Raw genomic sequence first — 25,826 nt, 5'->3', positions numbered from 1 at the left:
TATTTAAAAAAAGAAGAATACTGCAAATGATATGTAGAGACATCACATATTAGAAGAGGAGAATCTAAGAGAAGAGTAACAATGTTTTTCAGTCAAGGACAAAATCTTTTGATTGCGGGAGAGATGATCTTGATTGTTTTCTATATCCCCTATGTCTACCCCCTCTCCCTCCTGAAAAACAGGAAGTAGAAATACAACATACATCCTTGGCATTTGTCATGTTTTGGGCTAAAAAGCAACACAAGACATTTGCTCTCCAGTCTCAGCTGGGAGTCTGGCTTACTGAATCCTTCTAGATGGAGCTTTGGAGGTATTATACATTATTTTTCAATGTTGGTAAGGAAGTGGCTAGCAGTTGCAAGAGTGCTTGCAGAGGCAGAAAAGAACACAGTTCTTCAAACAATTTTCAGAGAGCTAAGGTGCAGTTCTGTTTTTTCATATAGCTGTTAAAAATCTAGGGTGTCTGCTGTGCTGGGAACACTGTCATTCATTTGTAGATATTCTGCATTGGATAAATGATGCCACAAATGACATATATACGCTAAATCTATCCTTACAGCTTAACTGCATGCCAGTAGATGTCTCCTAATTCAACAAATTTCCCTGACCATTTTTGTTCATCTTATTTAAACGTAGCAATATGGAGACAAGTTGTTACTCCTTTTTAAAAGGCATATCTTCTTGTCTCTTTCTTGTTTTACAGCTAACAACTGTATTGGATAGGGTTTTTCTTCCTATAAAGCCAGATTTTTTCAGGAACCTAATAATCATGGTCAGTCAATGTTTGAGCCCAGCAGATGCAGAGTAACAGGTTATTAAGATGCTGCAGGAAAGATGTATTTCCTGATAGTGTAACTATGAATTGAGAGCTTAGCAGAATTTAGCAGCTTAGCAGAACACTTTATGCAATAACTTCAGCCCTTCAAATGGTGATAATGTGCTAGTCGTGGCCATTTGAGTTTCCCAGAGTGGAAAGAAAAAACAAACAGCTGAAGCTTTGAATTGGCACTTCTCTTAAATCTCACGTGTCTTTTGTTGTACCAGGCCCCTGAAGAAGATGACGGTGGGGATGTTCCTCGGCTCTATGGCTTTTGTTGCTGCTGCCCTTGTGCAAGTGCAAATAGATGTAAGTTCAGCCACATTCGAGTATTTACTATTAATATTTAGCTGTTAATTCAGGAAAAAAAGGTGTGTTTAAGGGGAAAATGAACTAAGACTCCTAAATTTGGAGCAAATCATATAAGCATAGAACTAGAGGGAGGGGAGATATATTGCAATACTGTGGTTAGCACAGTAAAATTAACTAGCAACAAACACCATTCTGCAAAACATCACATTGCAGTTAATACAAATCACGCATTAAAGGCAACCCCAGTCTTTAAACTGAGACTAAAAGCTGAAAACCAGACACTTGCTTGGCCTACCAGAGGGCTGCTTTGTATGTTTGACCTTTTCTGCTATTTAGACTGGAGGTGAAGTGTGACAGTCTGGGAAGCATCATCACAGCAGGAGCAAAGATGACACTTGTTGAAGGAAGGATTTATCTCCCTTAACCTTCCTTGCCCCAAAGGGAGGTGCCATGCCTGAACCCAGTGACTCTTTCCCCTGTAGCTGGGATGTTGGCAACACCTCTGCTTGGCAATCCATTGGATCCCAACATCTGAACAGCTGTCTAGAGGTGTCTGCTGTGGATGAGAGACTTCTTTCCTGAAGCAACTTGTGAGATTAGTAACAAAACCTGGTTCAAGTCTCCTCTGTCAGACAATCACAGATCAGCAGGCAAATGCTAATCTTCAACATGACATAATAAAGATTACAGTAATTATAGTAATTTTTCCATGTGACTTAGGACACTGATTTTACTTTTTTTTTCTGTCCTATAGAAAAGCTATCCAGTTTTCCCTGCAGCTGGGCAAGCTCAAATTAAATTAATAAATCTGGGTGCTGTTCCTGCAACAGTTCAGTTCCAGCCTCAACTTCAGAGTGTGGATGTAGCACCTAATAAGGAGGTAAGTAAGGGCAGATGTGGAATATTAAAAGATAATTAAAATTAATTAAGAAAAAAAAATGGAGTAAGTCAGAGGCATTCTTAACTAATGGTTCAAAATTGATTATTTTCTAGGTCTTTGTTACTCTAATAATTTTAATTATTTTTTCTTTTTTTTTTTTTTTTGTATTGTGGAAAGAATTATAGTGAAAACACAGTGATTGAAGAAATAGTAACTATGTTAATATTTGAAGTATTACTACTTTGTTCTGACTAGAGTAGTTTTTCTTCCAATAAATTTTCATAAAATTAAGTGACTTGGAATTGATGAAAATCTCACTCTTGTTGAAATGGTTCCAATTCCTAAAAGTAGCCCCTTCCTGCAGTAAATGTGCATTCAGCTCTAGTGAGTTGCTGCTATTACTGTGAGGAATGACTTACCTGAACAGGGAGCTTCTTCTGTGACCACACCACACATTAAGCTTCACGTTTTGCTGCCAAATAACTTTTTCAGGTTCTAATACAGCACAGCGTTGGTAGTTCTATTGACAGCAAAATGTGGTGGCTCTGATGGATGTTTTTGATAAGGGATCTTACAAAGTGTGTTCTCTGATAGCCCGCAGTTCTGTTTCCCTTGAAGAGGAGAGATCTTACTCCAACCTCCTCCAAATATGCCTCACAAGGAAACAGACTTGTGAGGAGAAGATAAGGGCACCCAAACTGTATACTGACAGGGAATTGATGTAACTATGGTACATACCTGAAAATGAAAGGTGTAGAATGCTCAATTCCCTATTACAGACACTTTATCATCCAGATGAGGATTATAAAGTGCTTTTGATAATCCTATAAAACAAACAGCCTATTTTAGTGTAGCACTAACATGTTTAATAAGGGTTTAAGTATTTTATGTTGATTAAATGTGTTTTGAATATTTAAAACATGTCATTTCTGCTTTTTGGAAAATACTGCATCACATCTTATGCTAGTTCTGCCTCTGTGGCTAAATAGAATTTTACTCGGTGGTTATGGTAAGCCTGATTTATCTGGAGCAAGAAATAGGAAAATATAACAGCTATTCCATAATGTTTGTGGGAAGTTCATGTAACTTTGAAGCTTGTGTAACAAATTAAACTAACAAAAAAGAATGATCAAATGGAATTAATGCTTGATGTAAAAAACAAATAAAAAATGAAAGTTAGGGGATGTTCATGATCTCTGGCACTTCAGAAGTAACATGTGTAAACTTCTGACCCTCCCCAGAGTCCATAACATTCCCTCAAATGTGTAGACAAACATGCAGTTGCACAGAAGTCTGTGGCAATTTGTCTTTGTAGACTGGCTACATGACATTTGAGACTTCTAAACTGCAATCATTACACATAATTTCTGCAAATCAAAATGAAACTAAGCCTTTGAAGCTGCAAGAGGGACAACGCTACACTTTGCCATTTAAATGGAGTACAACAGGCATCAATTCTAATTTGGTAAGTCTGCTTATTTCTTAAGATATAAATAAATGGTTTGACAACTATCTATGTGGAGTGTGTGAAGCTGAGAAGACAAGCTCTGGATAGCTTTTGTCCTTTGACTTATTTTCTGTCTCTCCTTGTCTCTGCTGTACCAGTAAGACTGGTAAGCTGCAGAGAGCACACCAGGATGTCCTTTAAAAAAAAAATTACCAATTTCTTATGTACCTTGACAACTACGCTTTCACCAAAACTTAGGTGTGTGGTCATACAGTGTTTTTTAGTAGATGTGTGTGCTAGTAGGAACCTAAACAGGAAGGTCTGGAATCTTGCTTTGAAGCCTCTGTTAATTCCCACTGCTCTGTAATAGTGCATGTTTAAGCTGTTCCCTGATGCCAACAACATATTTTGATAATGGTCTCTTCCACCAGATAGAGGACAATATCACATCAAAACCAGCAAATGGAAAAAGTCTCGTCAGGTAGAGGGGTTTTTTGTGTCTAAATTTTGACAGTAGTGTGGCTGTCTCTTCAATCTTGGGTCTTTGGGTAGCCTCTTCTTGTTGAAGTAAAGTTTTCTGTACTGTAGGAACTCACCCTTTGCTGGACATGTCCCTTGATGTTTTAGGGAATGGGATAATGTCTGAGTCATGATTCACTTAAGTTATCTTGCACATCTGCTTTGGGTGTAATTTAGCTAAAATTGGAAGTATATGCTTCATTCCATTGCCTAGATGTTTTTATTGGACAAGTGGCATGGATTACAAATCTATACCTCATTTTTAATCTTGGATAAGAGGTATCTTTCTACCTCTCCCCTCTCTGCTTTTCTTCTACTTGCAGATGCATTACCTACTGGTTGTAGTAGCGGCTCGCTTTTGATGTTCTCCTAAGGCAGTGGGCTGATGGGGGTCTAATTGGCTTTTTGTATTAGTTACATTTCTAGGAGATTTAGAGTTCTTTCCAAAATGTTAATTGATTAAAAAAAAAAAAAAAAGCATTAAATAGGAAGACTTTATACTTGTTGTGCTACCAATATATAATTAAAAGTAAAACCTGTATTCTTTGACTTCTGCATGTTTTGTGTAATATTTAATCACTCTTCCATTTTAAAGGTTCATAAACAATTCCAATTTTACTGTCAATGTTACTATGGGAGACATGGCTTTTGGAGAACTGCATCCTCTTTCTGTCAGTAATTACAGCACTGTTCCAAATCCAGGCTGGTAAGCATTTTCTTTTATCCTAATTTAATCTCTTAGATATACTTGTCCTTTGGAAAAGGGCACAGGGCTTTTTTAAAATATGTGATGCATACAATTGATTACACTCATAGTCTGAACTGTGAGGTTTCGTTTTTTTTTCTTTTTCAGGTCATATACCATTAGTGCTTCAATGCCTAACACTTGTAGAGTTGATTCAAAGGAATTTGGATATGGTGGTGCCTATACCATTTCACTTGATGATGTGAGTTGCCACTTGTTGGATGGACAATATAGAATTCCTTCCCATGTTGATACTTTAATTAAAAAAACACTTGTAGAATTATTCCTCTTGTCTTTAATCCTTTAATTTGCTCTTGTCATTAAGCATACACGGTAGAATTCTGGTATCCTAAACAGGACACAAAGGCACTATTAAGTATAAAAATAATGATGGTTATGATAATAGCATAATGCAAGAATTCATGATCACCACTCATGGCCTTAAACCTTTAGCCCTCTTAGACACTACAGATTTGCATGAAGTCTGCTGTAAAAAAGCTGTACTTTATAGGTATGCAGTGCTTCATGTGCAATATTTGTTATTTACTCTGAACTTTCTATATTATTATAGAACTGCTTAGAATGCCTTAAATGTGCACACTCATTATTACTGTTCCTAACATGCTATTTTAATTTCCAGTGTGTTGGAAACAAACTTATCATTACACACTTTGAAGATATTGCACCAAATACAGTCCATATGGCTTGGCAGATCCCTCAATATTTTCTTCTTACATGTGCAGAAGTACTGTACTCTGTCACTGGGCTGGAATTTTCATACTCACAGGTAGGTATTCTTCTTCCTGAGTTAAGAATCTTGGTGCAAGTTAAGATCTTACATGATGTATTGTTTTTAAGTGGTGTTTCTGTGCTGCTGCTTTGATCCCTATGTCCCTCACAGCTCCTAGAAGGATTGTATAGCCTCAAGCAAGTTGGCCCTGTTTAGCCAAGCATTTGGTGTTTTACATGAAGATATGCTAAATTATATAATTTGAAGACTTGACTACCAGTCCTTAAATTTCCTTCTCATATGTGACTATCCCTTGAAAATAAGTGCAAGTGTACTGATGCAATAAAACCAAACTGGAGAGCTCTCAAATATAAAATGAGGAATTAGTGGCACTTCATCTCCACACCAGCATACTCCATACAGCCTTTTTGTTAGCCTTTTATTAGTGTTTAGTTATGCACTTTTAATTCCTTTGTCTTCTGACTCCAGTTTATTAGCTGTGTGTATTTCTCTTAATTCTGAATCCAGAAACTGCAGTGATGGAAATGTTGTAAGGTGTGATTTGCTAGGTGATCCACTCAACTTCTTCATGTCATGTGTGCCACGTGTTCCTGAGATGTAAAATTACACCTGTGTACCTGTTAGTTGCTCAGTGTGCATATGTAAAAGTTAGTGTGATAATGGTCTCTTCCTCCTCAAAGCCTTCTCCAGACCTGTTTAGCTCTCTAGCAATTTTTAATGTCAAAAAATAAATATAAAAAAAGCCCCAACGACCACCAAAACCTAGCAAACCATGAAATCCTCTTCCCCACAGAGAAACAGTGTTTTTTGTAAGGTAAAGAATGTTTACAGAAAATAAGTGTTACCATCAAAACTTAAATGTCTGTCTCTACAGGCCCCGTCTAACATGAAGTCAGTGCTGCAGGCAGGATGGCTGCTGACTGTGGCTGTTGGTAACATAATTGTCCTTATCGTGGCTGGGGCATCTGCAATCCAAAAGCAGGTAAGCATGCCAGCAGTCGGTGTGCTATTATATTACCCTGCGAGAAAGCAGTTCTAATCCAGTGGGAAATGATGGCAGACAAAACAAACAGTTTTTCTGCAAAGGTTTCTTCTTACATGTCATTTGCCTTGTTGCCAGGCTCCTTTTCTTGCAAGCAGCAGTTTCTAGCATCTCTGCAGTAAATTTCTTCTCATGGCATAGAAAGTCTGTGAACTTTTGAGCTGAAATTCTGCATGAATGGAATTAAAACCACCAAAGTTCTGTTAATTGCTAATCAAACTTCACCTACATGCCACAGCCTTGCCACATCCCTTCTTCTGGCTTTGTTGGTTTCAAACCTCATTCTTTGGGGCATAAAAAACTGTGTCTGTCCTGGCAAAGAGCAGTTGTACAAGATTTTCTATTTATTAGTGGTGCTCTGTAATGAATTAAAATGGCTCTCTGAGAGAGGGAAGAGCTTATCTCTGAAACAGCTCTGGCAGTCCCCAGTTTAATCTAAATTAAATCAGAAAGGGCATGAAACAGAGATGTTGAGGCTTTTCAGGTAAAATTTCTGATCTCTGCCCACATTTGTGGTCTCTAGGTCAGCTGAGAAAATTTTTAAGTGGAAGCAGAATCAGAGCCAGCCTGGCTTTAGGGTGAGATTATCTGACCAAAAGGAAGGGGCTGAGTTTCCTTCTCAGTCTTTCATTGAATTCCCAGTTCCTCCAGGAAAAGGATGTTGCAGAATTTTTCAGCATTCACAGAATTTTTGTTTTTTCAGTGAAGATAAAAATGCTGAAAGAGCCTCAATTCTGAGTTGCTTTAATATGTATTATATGCTTAATTAATAATTAGTCCTGTAAGCCATATGATACTTGTTATTTATATCAGTTTCACATTCTGAGTTTACTTCCTGAAAATACTAAAATGGTGTAATACTCAAATGAATATTGGTGTATAAATTCTGCTTTTTTTCTGTTTTTGCAGTGGGCAGAGTATGTGCTGTTTGCTGCCCTGCTGTTGGTAGTTTGCATCATTTTTGCTATCATGGCTTCTTTTTATACCTATATTGATCCAAATGAGATTGAAGCCCAGTTCAGCAAGGAAGAAAAGGAAGAAAAGAAGGATCAAGATGGCAATGAAAAGGAAGCTGAAACTGATACTCAACTGTAAAAGCTGTATTCAAGGAGTGTTTGTAAATAATGGAAATCCCATGCACTCTCCTGCAGTCAGAGGAATCAGGGTATCAGTAATAACACCTCTGGATTACATGTCTTGTGGGAGACATTAAGCAAGACTGTTTTAACTTACAGTGCAGCCACCTCTCTAGGGAAGCAATAGGAAAATATTAGTCTCTCTCTTGTACTGAATGTGGTATCCTGAAGAAACTCCAGCAAAAGTTGCACTCTTAATGTACCTCAATCTTATAATATTATAGCATTATAATATTGAAATTAGACTTGGAACTATTGGACCTTTTGAAAAGATGTATTTTTATACTGTATTTCAATTTTGTATCGTGAAAGAAACAAGACTTATGAAGAAACAGCAACTGAAGCCAAGCTCTCTGCATGATCTCCCTCGCATCACTGTTACTTGAAAACAGCAGGTCACATGTGCCTTAAATTCTTTTGTACTTCCTTATAGAGAATGGGAGCAAAGCTCTGGCAGTGATCAGATTGAAATGTTGGGTATGTTCCAAGTGGCAGTAACTTGGATGTGCACTGTAATATAATGCTTTATCTGCCTGTTAACTACCCATTTAACTCCTGTTATGTCTTTAGTTAATATTAGAAGTGCCCACTCAGGTAAAACGATAACAGCAAATGACCTTTGGAACAAGCAAGAGCAATAAAACTTACATTATAACAAAATAAGGAAAGTGTTTTAAGAACATGGCTTACAGTTGCATGGTAACAAAACTCAGTGCCACCTCTGTGGTGCCTTTTTCTACACGCTCCATCACTTAAAGCTAACGGATCAGTGCTGGTCTTCTCTATCTTAATATACCATAACACTTACCAAATTTATGCTAGGAAAGACTAAATTTTGCTGCTTAACAGGACCTGCTCCTGTCGTCCTGAACTCCACATTATGGAGTGCCAGTGGTCTGCATGTTGTTTTGGTAATTCTTGTTCTTTAGGGTCTACATCCTACACTTTTTCCAGCAGCTGGGACTCACTGGCCCCTCCAGTAGCCTGACCTTCAGCTGCTTTCATACCTGTCTTCCAATACTCTTATCCTATTTTACAGCAATTCCATTTTGGTATTTGCAAGTGATGACACAGACATCCATATTCAAGCCATGGGTGTTCTGCTCGCACTGCGGGTCCATGGGCCCCTGTGCTCCCTGTTCCCACTGGAGTTGCTGGCACCTAGGCCTCCATGTGCACGGAGAGCAGTCACTCACCCATGAAGACAGTTTCAAATGGAGTTTGAAAAGGCAAGTCCAAGGCACTCTTTGCTTGTGTTAGAGATAGTCCTGTTACCCCAGAGGCAGTAATCCCCTCTTGGTCTCTCAGGTCATCTGGGGAGAGCCTTTCCCATGGGTTTGTGATACTGCATGTCCCCCAGCCAAGGGAACTGAGGGTCTACTGTAACAGGCACAGGAGCAACTGGCTCCCTGCCATCCTCTGAGGAGTGAAGGGAATTTTATACCAGCTTTATTTATGGCAGACTAGCCAACTTTTCTTCTGCCATGCAAGTTAAGCAAAATAAATTATCTCCTAACTGTATGCAATAGAAAGGCATCTTCTGCCTACTACTCTATCCATGCCAGGTGAAATGTTTATTTATCATTTTAACACTACCATTTTTTCCCTTTGAAATACAGGTCATGTGTCTAGTTTTTATACCATAAGCTGTTGTATTTTAGTGCTTTAGTAAACCCACTAACTTGTCTACAACATGATGGATGCGGTTTATGTTTAGAAAGCCAATAATACTGTAAAATTAGATAGGGAACCTTTCTGATGAGGTAAAAATTACCTGTAAGGTAGAATGGAGACAGTTATGTGTGACAAGGTTTTAATCTCATTTTCAACAGGGATTTAAGTAATTAAAGTTAAAATATCCATCTGCCTAGCCAGGTAGTTCCTGTCAGCATTGCTGTGACTGTGTCCAGAAGTTGTGTCCAGGGAATTGGTCTTTAGGCTGAAATTGAGTGTTTCCAGTTCCTTAGTTTTAAGCATTTAAGAAGTACAGTTAACCTCTTAATGTATGACAGTGTTTAGTTTAGCATGCTGCTGTCTAGATTATCAGACTTACTGCTTTTGAATATAATTTTCTGTTACAGAGAAGACAGCTTGAAATGAATAAAATTAACAATTGATCATTCTAAACTAACAATATGCAAGAGTAGTGAATTATGACACCCTGCTCTAGCAATTCAATCTGCATTCATGTGTGGCCAGCTAGATACAGAAATGTGTATGTCTGTATGCTTAATAATATTACAGATATACTGTAAAGCTTCTATGTTTTTTCCAAATTCCCCCTTAGCTCCGCCTAATGACACTTGACTTAAAATAGTTCAATGTCATATTCTCTGAACTACATGAATCCATCCTCTGCCATTTGCTGTTCTTAAAAATTGGCTTGTTAGCAGCATAATCTTTGGAAAAACTTATCCATAGTTACAGACAAATGTCTATACAAAGTTGTTTGGTTTCTTAAAATTTCCTGAAAGCAATTGCAAGCCACCTATACATACTCTACAACTTGCTTTTGCCTCTTTTTTCACAGCTTGACGTAGTACTTTAGCATAACATTCACTGACCATTGTGGTAATAAAACAATTGGGTCTTGCCTTAAAACGTGAAAAGGAGACAAATTAGTAAAGGGGCTGTAACAAGTAAAACCATCCACCTCCACCAGGAGGAGGTTCAGAAAAATCAAAGATGCCCCATTTCCCTCCAACTCAATCAATGCTCTTTTTCCTACAGACACCACTGCAGGACGGGATTTTGTGTCATTTAGCACAGCACAAGGGTAACATGAGAGCTGTAATTCAGTGGGTTCTCTAATGTGGCTGTTAAATGTTATCCCTTTCCCATGCTCTTTCCCAGTCCTGAGTCTAGGACTAGGCTCAGGACTGCATAAACCACCTTAACCCCAGAGGAGGGCTTCAGTCCACAATCCCAGGGAGTTTAAGAGCTGTTCTGACTGTATAGGGGGGAGGGAAAGTACAGGAAGATAAGCAAAACAGGACCTGTGCTTTTCAGAGAGTACCTGTGTGTTTGCATAAATGACAGAATCATTAAGGTTGGAAAGACCTGCAAGATCATCAAGTCCAACCTTAGGTCTAACACCATCATGCCCACAGAACCATATTGTGAAGTGCCACATTCAACCATTTTTTGAATGCTTCCAGGGATGTTGACTCCACCACCTCCCTGGTGAGAGGGCACCCATTCTAATGCTTAACCACTCTTTCAGTGAGGAAATTTCTCCTCACATCCAGTCTCAACCTCCCCTGGCACAACTTGAGGTATTTTCCTCTCATCCTTTGCCTGGGAGAACAGACTGATCCCCACCTGGCTACACTCTCCTTTCAGGCAATTGTAGAGAGGGACCAGGTCTTCCTCGAGCCTCCTTTTCTCCAGGCTAAACACCCCCAGCCCCCTCAGCTGCTCCTCACAGGATTTGTGCTCCAGAGCCTTCCCCAGTCCCATTTCCCTTCTCTGGACTCTCTCCATCACATCAATGTCCTTCCTGTGATGTGGGGCCCAAAACTGAGCACAGGACGTGAGCTGTGGCCTTCCCAGTGCTGATACAGGAGGGCAATCACTGCTTTGGTCCTGCTGGCCACACTATTGATGATGCAATAAGCAACAAGCCAGGATGCCACTGGTCTTCTTGGCCACTTGGGCTCACTGCAGGCTCATGTTCAGCTGGCTGTTGACCAGCACCCCGAGGTACTTTTCTGCTAGGAAGTTTTCCAGCCACTTGCCCTCAGCCTGTAGTGCTACAGGTGGTTGTGACCCAAGGGCAGGACCCGTCACCTGGTCTTTTTGAACCTCATGCCACTGGCCACTGCTCATGGATCTCTGCTATCCAGATGCCTCTGCAGAGCCTTCCTACTCTACAGCAGATCAAGGCTCCCATCCAGCTTGGTGTCCTCTGCAAACTGAATGAGGCAGAATTTGATCCCCTTGTCCAGGTCATCAATAAAGATATTAAACAGGACTGTTCCCTGTACGCTGGATGTAACTCCATCCACCATGGGCTCCCAGCTTTTCCAGCAGAATTCTGTGGGAGAACAGGTACAGAGGCTTTACTGAATCTAGGTAGAAAACACCCTCAGCCTTTCCCTCGTCCACTGGGTGGATCACCTTGTCATAGAAGGAAAGCAGGTTGGTCAAGCAGGACCTGCCTTTCCTAAACCTCTGCTGACTGGGCCTGATCCCCTGCACGTGCTGTGTGATCACACTCAAGATAATCTGTTCCATAACCTTCCTTAAGCACTGAGGTCAGGCTGACAGGCTGCTGGAATCCTTCTGACTTTTCTTGCAGATGTGTGTCACATTGGTTAGCCAGCAACTACTTCCTAATTATTGCAGATGCTAATCAGACAGATTTGCCTTTGCTGGAAGATGTACTGGGACGAAAGAGCTGGTTTTCCCTTCAATGCCAAAATGGTCATAAAACCTTCTGAAACGCTCATAAGAATATCTGCAGTGAAAGCGGTTCTGTCTCTGTAACATTATTGCTGTATTTTGGGAGTGAGGGGAGTTAAATTTGAAACTGTGGAAGATGTATAACTAAATAAAATAATGGATAAAAATTATCCAAGGACTAAGCACAAAATATTGAGGCACTGTCACAGCACTGGTTCTCAAACTGCTGTTGCAATCCCTCATTTGACCTGTTGCTGCTGTAAGTCGCAAATAAAGCTCTCATGAGATTAAGATGAAATTTCAGCTGTCTGCTCATGTGAAATTGTGTTTATCCTCTGGATCCTGTGAGATTCAGAGGACTGCAATGTATGTTCCTGTCTGAGCTACTTTCCATCTTAACCCATAAAGGGCTTTTTAAAAAAATTCTAAATCCTTTCCCAACTGGGAAAAAATATTTTATTTAAGCCTTGCAAAATTTAAATAAATAAATAAATAAATAACCAATGCACCCAGAGACATACCATCCTTCCTTCGTAGTGAAAATTGGAAATGTTTTCTACTCAGGTGGGAGTTCTATTTCCTAAAGGTCTTATTGTACAAAAAAATATTTCAAGTAAAGGTTAATTCAATTTTTTCTGCTCCTGCAGGCTGGTACTTTAGTTCAACAGAGTGCCTGAGGCCAGTTCTCTGGCCACCTAAGTGAATGAATGATATTGAATGCTTTTTTACTGAAATCTGATCCCAAACATGGGAGGATAGGAGTAGAACACTGCTATACAAGCATACTCAAGTTAGAGCCATGGAAGTCCCAGGGTGGCAGGGCCTGGCTGAGTGCTGAAACTGGAGGGGAAGATTTTGTTTAAGAAACTGAGCATGGAAATTGGGAAGGGTGGGAAGAGAGAACCTCCAGATTCTCTACATCTGCCCCTTCTGTCTTGCAGGGAGCAGGAATACGAGACTAATGGTCATTATATTCTCTGTTGTAGCAGAGCAAAGTGGTGCTGCCACAGACCATCTCCTCCCCCTGTTTTGCACCAGGCTGTAGTCACTCACGAACACATTCCTGACTGAGTTACGGAAACCCGGGCTGGGGTTTGGCATCTTTTGGTTGGCTGGTTTTTGGTTTTAGGTGTTTATTTCATGCATTCATTGCAAGTGTGACTCATGATTCCTCCACTACAGCCTCAGGGCAGATGGCTGCTCCAGCACCCACAGCACACAGGTGATGAACTCAGCTCCCTCCCTGACTTGCTGCCACCCCTGTTGTAGGGGGCAGACCCAAGATGCTGTTCTGTGCCACCTATTTCCAGCTCAGGGAGCTTGGCAGGACCAGGAGGAATTAGAGAAGCCCAGAGCCATTTCCCATCTACCATGAGACAGCTTGTTGAACAGGAAGGATTTATTTACTTTTTCCGGATTGGGCTTCTTGCAGTGAAACGCCAGTCCGTGACTACAGACTCTAGGTAATATTGGTAAATATAAAATACATGACACTGTCCTACCTTTATTTAACCTTTCTTTCTTCGCCAGTTCTAGGCCCCTTGCTCAGGTAAAGCTTCCCTAAGCGTAGCCCGGTGTCCCTTCCCAGGACCTCATTTTCCACCACCAGGTGGCAGAAAAATACTCTTCTACAGTGGCAGGGAAGGGAAGGAGAGGCACACCCAGAAAACCCCCCTACATCATAAACTTAATAATGAATTCATTATTCATTAAAATAATGAATAAAAATTATCCAAGGTCTAAGCACAAAATCTGGAGGCAATGTCACAGCACTGGTTCTCAAACTGTTACTCTTTGCTCGCAGGTTATTACAAGCTTCAGATGACCCTATGAAAATACCTAGATCACTATTGTATCATATGAGACACATAGATCAGTATCGCTTTTGAAGACCATAAGACTGCTGTATGTTTAGAAAAATAAAAATATTTGAGTGGATTTTAGCAAGAGTCTCTGGTAGCATTGGTAGAAATTGCCTCTCTTATAAACATTTTAAAACTTATGAAAATTGCCATAATAGCACATGGTATTATAAAAAAGAGACTTTGATATTGAAGAATAGTAAAGAAGAAGAATAAAGCTGATTGTGCTGCAGTACCCAACATTCCTACCCTAAAAGATGATAAAATCACTGGCTACAGCTTAATTTTGTGCTTATTTCAATTTAACTGCAGGACTCAAACCCCAGGCATGAAACTCTGTCCTAAGAAACAAAGACACAAGCAAGTTTAGGGTTTTTTTTTGTAACCGAGCAAAATGTCAGTCAGACAAAGCAAAATTGCCTTCTGTGGGCACAGCAGACTAATCCCCAGAAAAAACAGCACCATGTTAAACAAAAGGATGTGTAGACACTTCAGCATTAAGTGGATACAAATTTGGGCTGCGTTTGGTTCTGACAGACTGAGTATGCATTGATTTCAGATTTCTGCATCCTGGATGGCTTCCCAGACTATTAATCTGTTGTACAACTACTTAGCCCACCCTGTCTTTAACAAGAAAGCCATAATCACTGCATTTGATAGGCGCCCCAGCTCTCCAAGATGGCCATGCCAGCTAGACACTGACCATTAAGGGAGTTTGTTGGAAGAGCAGCTCATTCCTGAATAACATTCCATTTTAGACATCTCCTAAGCACTGCACTTTTCATCCTGGCATCTTGTCAAGTGTATAGAGACGCAGGTTTTAGAGCTATCCTGCAAACTTTAGAGTTAAACTCGGACACGCTAAGAAAAGAGCTTTGGGTATACTCCTTAAGAGGACAACAAGGAACATCCATGGCCTGTGGGGCTATGGCTGCTGCTGCTTTAAGGGTTGAGAGAATTGTGACCAGCCCCTGGATGGACCCTCAGCTAACTGGTCCTGGGGAGGCTGTTCAAAGCAGAAGGGATTTGCAATGAATTGTGACTTGGATGGGAGAGTTTTGGGAGGCAGGACTGCTCAGAGGAGATTTACGTTACCCAAGCATCACATACTTGAAATAATTTGGGAAGGGCTGATGTGGGTGTTTGAGATGCTCAGTGACAAATGTTTGGGATGGGAGGAGTTAGGAAAGTCTGCTGTATGGCAGCTCCTCAGGCACTTCTAACCAGATCTTCAGACTGGGGCCAAGGACCTGTCTGCAAGGACTTTTGGGGCTGCTTCTTTCTGCTCTGTCCTCTATTGTGTCTGCTCCATGGTAAGTGGAGGAAACTTCAGCTTAGGATATCTGTAGGGCAGAGGTGTGGTTTCCAGATCAGACTAAATCAACATGAAATGATGCCAGTGTTGAAGAAAGACGTGGTTGTTGGGAAGGACAGTCTTCGAGCAGTTAAACACACTAATGATGCTGCACTCTCATCCTCACATGGACTTCTTGGGAAGCCTGGAATATAACCTTAAAGCTGAACTGAAATGCTTTAAAAATCTGTACAGAAGTTGGTTGAACACTCAAATCATTAAATATAAACACTTCATGTGTATAAAAATCACAGGGACGCATCTTTTGAAAGTGCTTCTTTGGTTAACAGACCATTAAAACTATGTGATCTTGTGTTTCTGCTGGAATAATCATGTGAAGACGCATGGTAAAACCTTGAGCTATAGTGAGGAACAGGTTAGAAATTTTTATTTTACTTACATAAATACAAATAACTGCAGGGATAGGGATGTATTACATTCTTTGAGAAAACTGCTCATGGAAATAAGTCAGTGACAATAATGTCAACCTATATGCAGGTAAAAAGAAAGACGTGCCATGGGCTAAGAAGCTTTTGTACTACCTACAGACATCAGAAATCAAGAATCCAGTGAAGCTGATGAGAATCTTTGTGCTGATATCAGTATGATATTAGTGCACAGAACCACATCAACTTACATATATATAGCTGATTATATATATATATATGCATATGTATATGTATATATATATATATACACATATAATGATCTATAATACTTGATCCACAGTACCTGTGAGTTAGTACTGAAGAGTTTCTCAAGAGAATAATAGGGAAGGTTATGGAGAGGCAAGGCATCGTGGAGAGTTTGGGAAGAAGGTGCACTTTGAGGCAGGATATATTCCAGGTCCAAGATGCAGAATGAGCGGAACTGAGAGTAAATATCTGACAAAATTGCAGTATTCAGATAAGAAACTAGAGCCTCATCCAGGAAGAACAGACTGTCAAGGTGAGTTCTGCACACTGAGTGTAGCAGAAATTTGCCTTTAACCCCAGTAAGTCTGTATACCATCTAGACAATGGTAATTCTTGGTAGCAGTTTCAAGGGCTTTTATGTGTTTTTCCCACTTAAGCTTATACAGAAAAAATGTAGATTTGTGGCCTTCTGCAGCTGTGATGCTGAGGCAAATCCCTCTGCTGTTAGGAGACAGTGGGATGGGAAGACTGTGCAGCTCTGCTACTCCACTGAAATGTAAATAGAAGCCTACTATAGCTCACTCTAAATTTGCTTCTGTGCAGGGAAGAACAGTAGTGCTGATGTAGAGCAGCAAGATCTGGTCTTGTTTGCAATAAAAGCATCAGGTACCCACTGCCTCAACTGGCAGGAGAGATATACACAGTCCAAAATCTCCAGGAAGCCTGCTCTCATGAAAAAGATAGGAGGAAAACTGAGCTGGCAACTGTAGATGCCATGAGAGTGCAATGCTCTGGGATCTTGCCAAAGCTCTGGGGCAAGTGGGAGGTTGCAGCTGATTTTTGTGAATGAGAGGAGGTCTGCAGGAGGAGGTGGAAGATGGCTGGATTGTGTCAGAGCATTGTGAGCACAACAGGAACTTACTGGGTAATTACTTTTAGAAGGCTAAATGGAAAGGGAATGATGGGCAGAGTAGGAAGGTACACACACAGGAGCTGCAATTTTGCGGGCACAGTTACAAGCTGTAGCTGTCCCCCATACATACCTAGTGGGGATGGTGGCAGGTTCACATGCTAGAAAATAGCTCATGGCCTAATAGAAACCTTCCCAAAATAACAAGCTCACTTTTTTTGAGGGTATCTGATTTCTGGCATTTCCTTTTTGGGTGTTAAATTTTGGGCCACAAAGACTGTAAGCTGAGGGTCTCTGCCTAGCAAAGAGATTTATTGTCAGCAAAGTCATCCCTCCACTGTTTCCTTCTGTACATTCTCTATGAAGACTGCTGTGAATACACAGCTCTGGGCTTAAACCACAGGCAGGAGCAATCATTCCTGCAAGCTGAGAAGGTGGCTTTTGTGGTATGACAGATCTGGAGCCACCATCACACTCCATAGAGGACATTCTGGATGGAGTTTCAACTCCTAGCTCATCTGAGCTAACTGTGGGCTAGCAGAGAATGGGAGGTGTTGGCCTCCCTCCCTCGCTCCCTCCACATGGTGTCCCTACTGCGTGACACCCAGAGACTGCTGCCACAGGAGACTAATCCAGCAGGATGTGGATGCACTTCCCGTGGGATCAGTGACCTGATCCACATCACCAAGCAGGCATGTGATTGCTAATGCAAGGACTGGAGCCTGGGCTGGGAGAAAGGAAGAGTGGGATCAGCACTTTTGGCAGTAGACTGCAGTTAAATTGGATTAAACACAGCACAAAGCTGTACTCCGAAAAACTCATCACATCATGATGATTTTCATTTGGTAACTACACCCCAGAGTGACAACTGGTACTTGCAGGAATCTATATGTTTATTTATTCAACAGATGAATACAATACACTTCTGTCAACAGAAGATTTTACAGGTAACGGCTGGCATACAATGAAATTAATGAAGAGCAAAAAATGAGATAACCCTTGAATTAAAATAGTGAAGTAGTGCAGTCAGTTTTAGCAGTTTTAAGACTGCTACTTATCAGTTATCAATGAGATACAGTGCAACTTTTTCTGCTGGGACAATTGTAGCCTGCAAGCAAACATTTCACATCTGTGATGACATGGACTGTCTAAGGTGCATGTCTCAGCATGATTACAGGGTCACAGAATCACAGAATAGTTTGGGCTGGAAGGGACCTTTAAAAGTCATCTAGTCCAACCCCCTGAAGGGGACAGGAACATCTTCTAGTAAACTAGGGTGCTTGGAGCCCAGTCCAATCAGACTTTTAGTGTTTATAGGGAAGTAGCATCCACCACCTTTCTGGGCAACCTGTTCCAGTGTTTTATCACCCTCCTTGTAAAAAACTTCTTCCTTCTATCTAATCTAAATTGACTCTATTTTAGTTTAAAACCATTAAAGGTCACCCTTAATGGATCCATTTAGTCCAGAGAGTTTGCTAGTCTGCTGTCTACACAGACATTAACCTGAGATAAGAACTGATGTCTCCATTATAAAATGTGAAATGTGAGAAGAAGATAGAGAAGGTGTGTTTTCTTCCATTTGCATATGTTTGGTTTGTGTGACAAGGGGCTAAGAGAAAGGCTTATAAAAAGCAAGATATAATGCAATGATGCTCTTCAGGGGCAGAGGCATAGGGACAGTAAAATCAATCTCATGTTTCTTAATGATTTCTAGGTCTCCATCTAATTTTAATTGTCTGCCTGGAATAAGAAAATACTCTCAGGCACTTATATTCTGCTCATTATTAATAAACAGCATATAACACTCAAGATGTTTCTTCCATTTCCTGCCTCATTCTGGCTTATCCATTATGATCCTCAGTACTACAAGAAAGTGAATTTTCTTCTATTATGAATCTCAAAAACCTGCCATTTTCTATGGATGATAAGAATAACATCACTGCAGGAAGGGAAATATATACAAAATGGCATGTTTTATACAAACATAGGGGAAAAAAAGACTTTTTCTTTGGAAAATATAATTTAATAACAAATTTTTTTCCCCTTCAGCATTCACAAAACTTAAAGCAGAATGCCATTGCTTGGATTTCCAGCTCTACTTCTGTAATTGACAAAACCTTTTTCTGACAAGTGGCTTGTTGAACCAGAACATAAATGCACAGGCAAATCTAGCTGTGGAAGGCAAGCTGTGTGCTTTTGAAGCTACACAGGCTTCCTCTGCTGGAAGAAGTACACAGCTGCAGGGCTACCCATGGCATCTTGAGAGGAAGAAAGGCTCCATCACAAACTTTGTAGAAGGGACACCCTTTCCCACGGAAATTGAAAACTGAAATTTTAAAATTTTGGAGAAAACCTCAATGATTTGTAGGTGTATCATTGCTGCATAGTTTGGAAGTACACTAGAAGCTAATCTTGTGGAGCATATACTGCCAAAGGCAGGGAAAATATCAGTCCTGAACAACACAGGATATTTTTTGTTATTTACAGGGTAATGTGTTTTTTATCACTAAACATATTATTTTTTTTATAAAATTGCATCCTACCCTTGTCTGGTTCCTTGGCTCATTCCTGGGAGAGTAAGTTGCTGTTTGAGCAGATGTCCCAGAAAGGAAAGCTGAAAGGACTGGACATTGATCTGAAAAGAGAAGCCATAGTCAGGATGACTCAGTGTGCAGAAAAGAACATTACTTATACCTTTGGAATTTAATTTACTGATTTAGATATTTCATATTTATAAAGTTTTCCCAGAAAGCTGCTTTTCTGTAGGGCCTTGAGGCTATTTACAGCACTCATATTCTGACATTTTTCTACTCTGCTGAAGGAGCACATTTTCAGTGCTGAACCCCCATCTGCTGGCATGTCACTCAGCAGTCACTCACTCTGAGATTTTTCTTCAACACCTTGGGCTTTGTTTTAGTTTCTCCCTCATGATGATTGGCAATATGAGACCGTCAATTTTCTTTAGTCTCTTTCCTAGCTCATTCATGGATATGCTGAGCAAGATGGGTCCCATATTGGTCCTGTGACAGCCCCCACTGTGAAAGGTTTTTGTCTTTTTCTTTCCTCTCTATCCTCAGTTAGAGACCCGTGTGAGGACTTCCCCTCTTGCCCCAGGAACACTTAAATTCTTAAATGTCCGTTTGTGATGGGCCTTGTTAAAGCTGCTGTGCATTGTGTGATGCAGGCAAGAGTCACACTTTTATTATTATAAATTAAAAAAGAGCTGGGTGCCTGGTGCACCTTTCATCTTAGAAAACACCAATGACCTTACATTGTTCATTTCAGAAGTTTCAGTGTTTGTCAGTAAGGAAAACATCTTTTCTTCACAGATATTTATAAGCAGAAGTTCACAGTCACAGCCTCTACAATTATGTAATAATAGTTTTCTTTTGTAACTCTTGTCGTACTGTTAGAGACTAAAATGTTATAATTTATGGCTTAAACATAACAAGCAAGGCAGAAAATCTCTGCATATGCAAAGTATCATGTTAAATTGAAAGCAAACCAGCTATTGAGAAGTTGATATGTAAAATAAATTGAATTTTTGAATGCTTGTAACATCTGGCTTCAAAAAGATACACCAGAGAACTGTCTTAATGATACTAAGTGTTTATTTCTGAAATCTCAGTCATTGTTTTGGGATGGTTGGCTAGCATAACATGTAATCATTCTATTTAATAAAGATTTCTGCAAGACTAGCCTTTCTTTGGACTATAATACACTATTTTCCCCTCGGAAAATATTAAAAAAACCCACAAAAGGTTGAGAAAAGGAGAGGAACATTTGAAAGGCTTCTGTTATTTAATCTGTGAGATGGAGTTGAAATTTAGACAGAAAGACTAGCATTTACAAAATGAACGGCAAACACACACATTCATTATTTTAAAATTTCATTCAAAACTATTATTTAAAAATTTCTACAAGTCCTGGGAGAGATATGAAGTGTATCAGAACATGAGATACAGTATAAAATTTAGAAGCTGACAAGATATTAGGCCTTCTAGTGCATTGTTCTGACTTCATTAGAACTTAACTTGGACTAGTATCTGGTTTGTGATTGAAGAGCTTTGAATCCGCTCCTTTGTTTTCCTGCATTTGACAAGTACATCTGCCCACAGAGTTTATTCCACGGCCCAAACAATATTTTTTCAGGCACAGAATCTTGTTGAACATATAATGCAGAACTTCAAAACCTTGAGATGAAATAAATCCACGATAGCACACAAACAACAGAAAGACCTCACGGTGGCCCTTGGCCAGGAACTTACATGGTGGAAGTCACTTCAGAGCAGCATGAGAACTTTTTGGTCCTTATGTGCCTTGAGCTAGAGAATCTACCAAGTCAAGTATATATTCCTTGTGAAAATTAATTAAGTTCCAAAGAATATACTCATGGACAGAAAATAACGGTTGTATACCTTTCATAATACAAAAGAGAAAAGTTGTGTAGCTTTTTTTATTTTGACTCCACACTGAATGTGCAACTGCAGAAAAAGTAAAGCAGCGGATAAAATCTGTAATGACTATATAGAAAAAAAAACCCAAAATAAAACAGCATAAACAATAGTAAAGTTGACATCTTCTCAATGAGGATTTTTAATATTATGTGGTGTAGTAGATCTCATGAGACAAAGGAAAATGTTCACTTGTAGCCCACTGACTTTCTCCCTAGCAAGTTAGAAAAAATTACTGCAAACAGTGGAGCAACCATGGAGATATTGTACCTTAAAAAAAAAAAAAAAGAACATTGCAAAAATGCTTTAGAAAACAATCTAAATAGAGAGTTTTGATACTGATTCTCATGACTGTTATTTGATTTTTGATTAAGGTAGAACACAAATGAAAAGACTTTACAGTTCTTTGAAAATTACATACCAGTAAAAAGTAGAAACTTATTCATATTTCCTGAAGCCAAACCCCACAGAACCTCAACTCTCTCCCAGCATTAAGGAAATTTTCAACTCCTTCATGAACAACTGGAAAAATAATTTCAATATTTCAATTTCCAGTTTCTAGCCATCATCCTTTCTTGTTTCAATGTACTCAAGGGCTGGTATATTTAGTTTATTTTCTCAGGTAAAACACCAATGTGCTTGTGTGTGGGCACACTTATTTGCCTGCATAAGGCTGTTGGCTAATTTTATTTGAATAATAATTTGACGTAGACATCTTAGGAACATTTATGTATCTCCAAGTTTCAGGAAAATCAGATTGAGCATTAATTCAGCCCACATAAGACAACAAAGAATACCATAACTATAGGAAAAACTTGAGTGGAAGTTCCAACCACTTTTCAGTAAGTCCATTTTCTATTTTCAGATGTTTCCTGCAGTTAAGAGATTTGTACAAACTCCAGTGAATTATCAAATGAAAAGCAACTTATGCTGCAGTGGATGCTTACATCATTTAACAAAATAATTTGAAAAGACAGCGAGTCTCGCTGTCCTATGGATCCCAGCCCCACCTGCTGACAGGTTTCAAAAACTTTAACACTCATGAAACTTCCTAGGTTTCTATGCCGGGGCGGAAAAAGGAGAGAAACTTAGGACATTCCATGGCACAGGGCAAGCTGTGCGACTGAGCTGTTAAATTTCAGTTGTAACGAAGAACAGAACATCGTCGAGTTCTCAAGGGATTTGCATGTACGCAGAACTCCTGTGTGGGAGAGACCTCAGTGCTGACCCACTCTGCTCCCGCTTAGGAACTACAGGAGAAGCACGACTGGCGTTTTGGGTTGCGGCTTCTGACAGGAAGCCAAGCGCTTCCTGGCACCGCAGCCTTCGGCGGAGCACCGGCGTTGCGGTGCGGTGCGGTGCGGTGCGGTGCGTTCCCCGGCCCCGGCCCCGGCCCCGGCCCCGGCCCCGGCCCCGGCCCCGCCTGGGCGCTCCTGCCGCGCCCATGGCGGCGGGCGGGCAGGTACCGCGCAGGGCAGGCGGGGCCGCCGCTGCCGCTCCTCCTTCGCCTCCTCCTCCCGCCTCAGGTTTGTCGTCGTGTCGCCGGCACGGCCCGGAGGAGGAGGAGGAAGAACAGGAGGAGGGATGAGGAAGCCGCTGCCGCCTTTGCATCCGTGACGGGGGCCTGGAGAGCCCGGGCTTGGGACGGCCCCTTTCCCACCGCCGGCGCACAGGCGCTGCTCGCCCGGGGGAAGGGCCAGGAGGAGGAGGACGGCGGCGGTGGTGCTGCTGCTGCTGCTGCTGTTGCTGTGTGTGTGAGAGAGCATGGAGATGAGCTCAGCTCTGTGCCCTGGAGCCGCCTGAGGAGACCCGGCTGCCTCCCAGCCTCCCGCGCCGCCATGGCTCACTCCCCCGTGCAGGCGGGGCTGCCGGGGATGCAGGTGAGCAGCCGCCCCAAGGGCAGGCACGGACGCGCACCTCGGGCCGGGCTGGGTGTGAGGGGGGGGTTCCCGCGGCTGGGGGGACAGGGCGAGGGGAGAAAGCGCCTCTTGGCCCTGGGTCTGCCGCGGGGGCTGGGGGCAGAGGAGCGGGATGGAGACGAAACGTGCTGTCAGCGCTTGGCGTGGTGCCCAGCGAGGTCCTTCCGCCTGGTGGATCCCTGCCTGCCTCTGCCTCCCTCCATCCGTCCTCGGCAGCCGCTCTGTCGCTGCAGGCGTGCGGAGCGGAGCGTGGCGGGTGGCCCCCTCCCCGGCCGGGAGTTCTCCTCGGTGTTTTAATTCCTGAAGCCAACCGCGGCTCAGTGGGCGATTTTCGGCCCCGTTAGATTGGGGTGCGTAGGGGAAGCATACGCAAAACCAGTCGGTACAAGCAGGGCCTGGAAGTGTTGACCTTCAGCGCACGCTGCAGTGCCCATGTCTGTGGTGCTGCTCTGGGGTGGGTGCTCGGGGATCGTGTTTGGCTCCTGTGTTTGATTCCGAGAGCTGGTCAGCTGCTGTTGTTATACGGTGGAATTTGCTCGTTCTGTGTCTTAACTATTTATTTGAAATAACTAGTGTGGTTTTCTGCTGGCTGAGCTGGCTTAGTCTGAGCTTCGCCCCCACCCCCACCTCGTTTTTCTTGGTTTAAATGGAAACTGCTGCCAGGAAAACATTAAGATTAGTGGTATCTGTGTGTTGTTATACTAATATTCCCCATATCCGATTAGAAACTTTCTCACCCTTATCTCCAAAGGAACAAATTATTAATGACATGCAAGAGTTTCTCTTAAATTTGTCTCCTGGATTAAAAGTGTTGGTGCATCACTTGGTTAAATATGGATTTACCATGGTTTGTTTTATTGTGAGTCAGGATTCTAAGTCATGAGTTTTTTTTCCTTCCAAAATCTGAGGATTTGAATTGAAGATGTTACATGCTTAGGCATAGCATAAATTATGTGCTCATACGTAGTACTAGATGCCCTGTAGCCTATGTAGGCCTACCCTCTGAGTTAATTAATCTATTGCTGTGTAGGTCCTGCTGTTGAGAGTTCAAGTTCACCTTCCAAATATGAGCAGTTTGCTGGTTGCCAGAGACAGAAAAATGAAGGTTTCTTGATTGCCTATGGATATTGTTTGGGCTTTTTAAAAATTCCCTTGAGACATATTAGAACTAAGACAACTGCCTGCTTTGAGACAGAACCTATAACACTTTAGCATTTAAAAATCAGATTTGTAGATGCTTGGAAGTGAGAGAGCGAAGATTATTCCATCAGTATGCATGTACTGATGGTGTATGTCACTGCGTGATCCGAGGACCTGTGCTTTTTATTGACTTGATTTATTATTTGGTTCTTCAGGGTTCTTGTTAGTCCACATAATTTGGGACTTTGCTTCAAATAATTTTATTCAAAATGGTGGTTTTTTTCTCATGATTTTTATTCTATTACAATGTGAGTTGCTCAAGTGTGAACTTTCATAGTCTAAAGAAAACCGCCAGAACACCAAACTAGAGAGCTGCTGATAGGTAGAGGCATGAATTCTGTGAGCAATGTGAATGCTGCTCACTAATTTTCTGTGCCCAGTTCAAGATGTCTGTATCCATTTCCATTCTGTCAGAATATATAGCAGTTTTATAGTGGTCTGTTTTCAGTACACAATTCTCTTTGATTTCACTTCCAAATAAATGTTCAAAGAGTAAAGTACATACCATGTGTGACATCTGCTTAGATAAGAAAAAGATTTGGGACTTTTTCATTGTGTAGAAAAGAGGAATACAGCTTAGTTCTCTGAGTTATAATTAAATTGCCTAAATCACGGGACTATCTCTACTTTTTCTGTAGTGTGATCCCTCCTTCCCACCTACCAGCTTCTGCCACAAACGGTGGAAGCAGTGTCAGTGACAAGTTATGCAGCTTTCTCCGACATTCTTTGCTGTACTCACACAAGAGAGCAGCCATTGTGCTTGTGTGAGCAGGGTAACTTCTTGACCCCAAAAAATCACTTGGAGGGACATCACTTTTATTAATGCTGTTTGGCCTGAGCATGGTAGTGTCAGTAGAGCAGGGAAATGAAGGATTAATATATTTATCCCTAACAAGATGTCCGATCCATGTTTGAAGAGTGATGCATAAAAAGTGAGTGGGTAGAGAGTGAGCCAAAGGAATGAGAAACTGTGGAGGAAATGTAGGATGGTGCTGGAAGGTTGTCAAAACCTGAGATTTGCTGTCTGCTGCACAATGGGCATGTTGTAACCTGAATAAAAACAGAGTTGGGTTTTGACCCAAATTTCTGTCTGTGCAGTTTAAGTTTGGACTTGAAGTTTTTGCTGTCGTTGTTTTAAGGGCTCTGTGTAGATATGAGTTTGAGTGTGCAGGGTGAAGCTGCATCATGACTAAACTGAGGATGTGCTGTCTTCCTTCTTCATGCCTTATGGAAGTGGCCTCAGGAGAGTGCGTGTTTGCCTGTAAACCTGTGAGATTCCTGCAAGACTGGCTCGGAGTAGGTGTATACGACCTTGATTTTCAGACTGGCCTGCATTTCAAGGCTGTGGTAAGCTTCTGGAGCTTCTTTAAGGAAGCTGTATTTTAAATCAAGTACTGTGTTTATAAATTTATAGTAATAAATTCCTGTGGTGCTTTTAA

The 25,826-nt window shown here is 41.2% G+C and overlaps 2 protein-coding genes and 1 long non-coding RNA gene across 6 annotated transcripts in view; all 3 read left to right on the top strand.

The window, feature by feature from the left end:
- The window catches only part of SLC15A1 (solute carrier family 15 member 1), a 36,004-nt gene extending 27,812 nt beyond the window's left edge, over positions 1–8,192 (top strand). For both annotated transcript variants that reach the window (XM_068182477.1, XM_068182478.1), the window contains exons 15-23: positions 1,045–1,126; positions 1,884–2,009; positions 3,325–3,474; positions 3,888–3,937; positions 4,571–4,681; positions 4,829–4,922; positions 5,361–5,507; positions 6,346–6,453; positions 7,423–8,192. In XM_068182477.1, the coding sequence (XP_068038578.1) occupies positions 1,045–1,126; positions 1,884–2,009; positions 3,325–3,474; positions 3,888–3,937; positions 4,571–4,681; positions 4,829–4,922; positions 5,361–5,507; positions 6,346–6,453; positions 7,423–7,608 (1,054 nt within the window). In that variant the 3' untranslated portion in view covers positions 7,609–8,192. The remainder of the gene's footprint in view (positions 1–1,044; positions 1,127–1,883; positions 2,010–3,324; positions 3,475–3,887; positions 3,938–4,570; positions 4,682–4,828; positions 4,923–5,360; positions 5,508–6,345; positions 6,454–7,422) is intronic.
- Positions 1–9,214, top strand: part of LOC137469593 (uncharacterized) — a 43,466-nt gene extending 34,252 nt beyond the window's left edge. The window contains exon 2 of the long non-coding RNA XR_010996604.1: positions 7,777–9,214. This is a non-coding gene — a long non-coding RNA (uncharacterized lncRNA). The remainder of the gene's footprint in view (positions 1–7,776) is intronic.
- Positions 9,215–23,023: 13,809 nt separating this feature from the next.
- STK24 (serine/threonine kinase 24) overlaps positions 23,024–25,826 on the top strand; it is a 51,804-nt gene continuing 49,001 nt past the window's right edge. The window contains exon 1 of one of the 3 annotated variants that reach the window (XM_068182502.1): positions 23,024–23,148. In XM_068182502.1, coding sequence (XP_068038603.1) covers positions 23,107–23,148 — 42 coding nt within the window. In that variant the 5' untranslated portion in view covers positions 23,024–23,106. Of the gene's footprint in view, positions 23,149–23,425; positions 23,538–25,826 lie in introns of those variants that run through there. The other 2 variants (XM_068182504.1, XM_068182503.1) reach the window with 2 other exon arrangements.

This window comes from Anomalospiza imberbis, chromosome 2 (assembly GCF_031753505.1).
Source record: "Anomalospiza imberbis isolate Cuckoo-Finch-1a 21T00152 chromosome 2, ASM3175350v1, whole genome shotgun sequence".
Taxonomy (NCBI): Eukaryota; Metazoa; Chordata; class Aves; order Passeriformes; family Viduidae; genus Anomalospiza; species Anomalospiza imberbis.
Note: the sequence above shows the minus strand (reverse complement) of the source record. Positions and strands in the feature narration are given on the sequence as shown.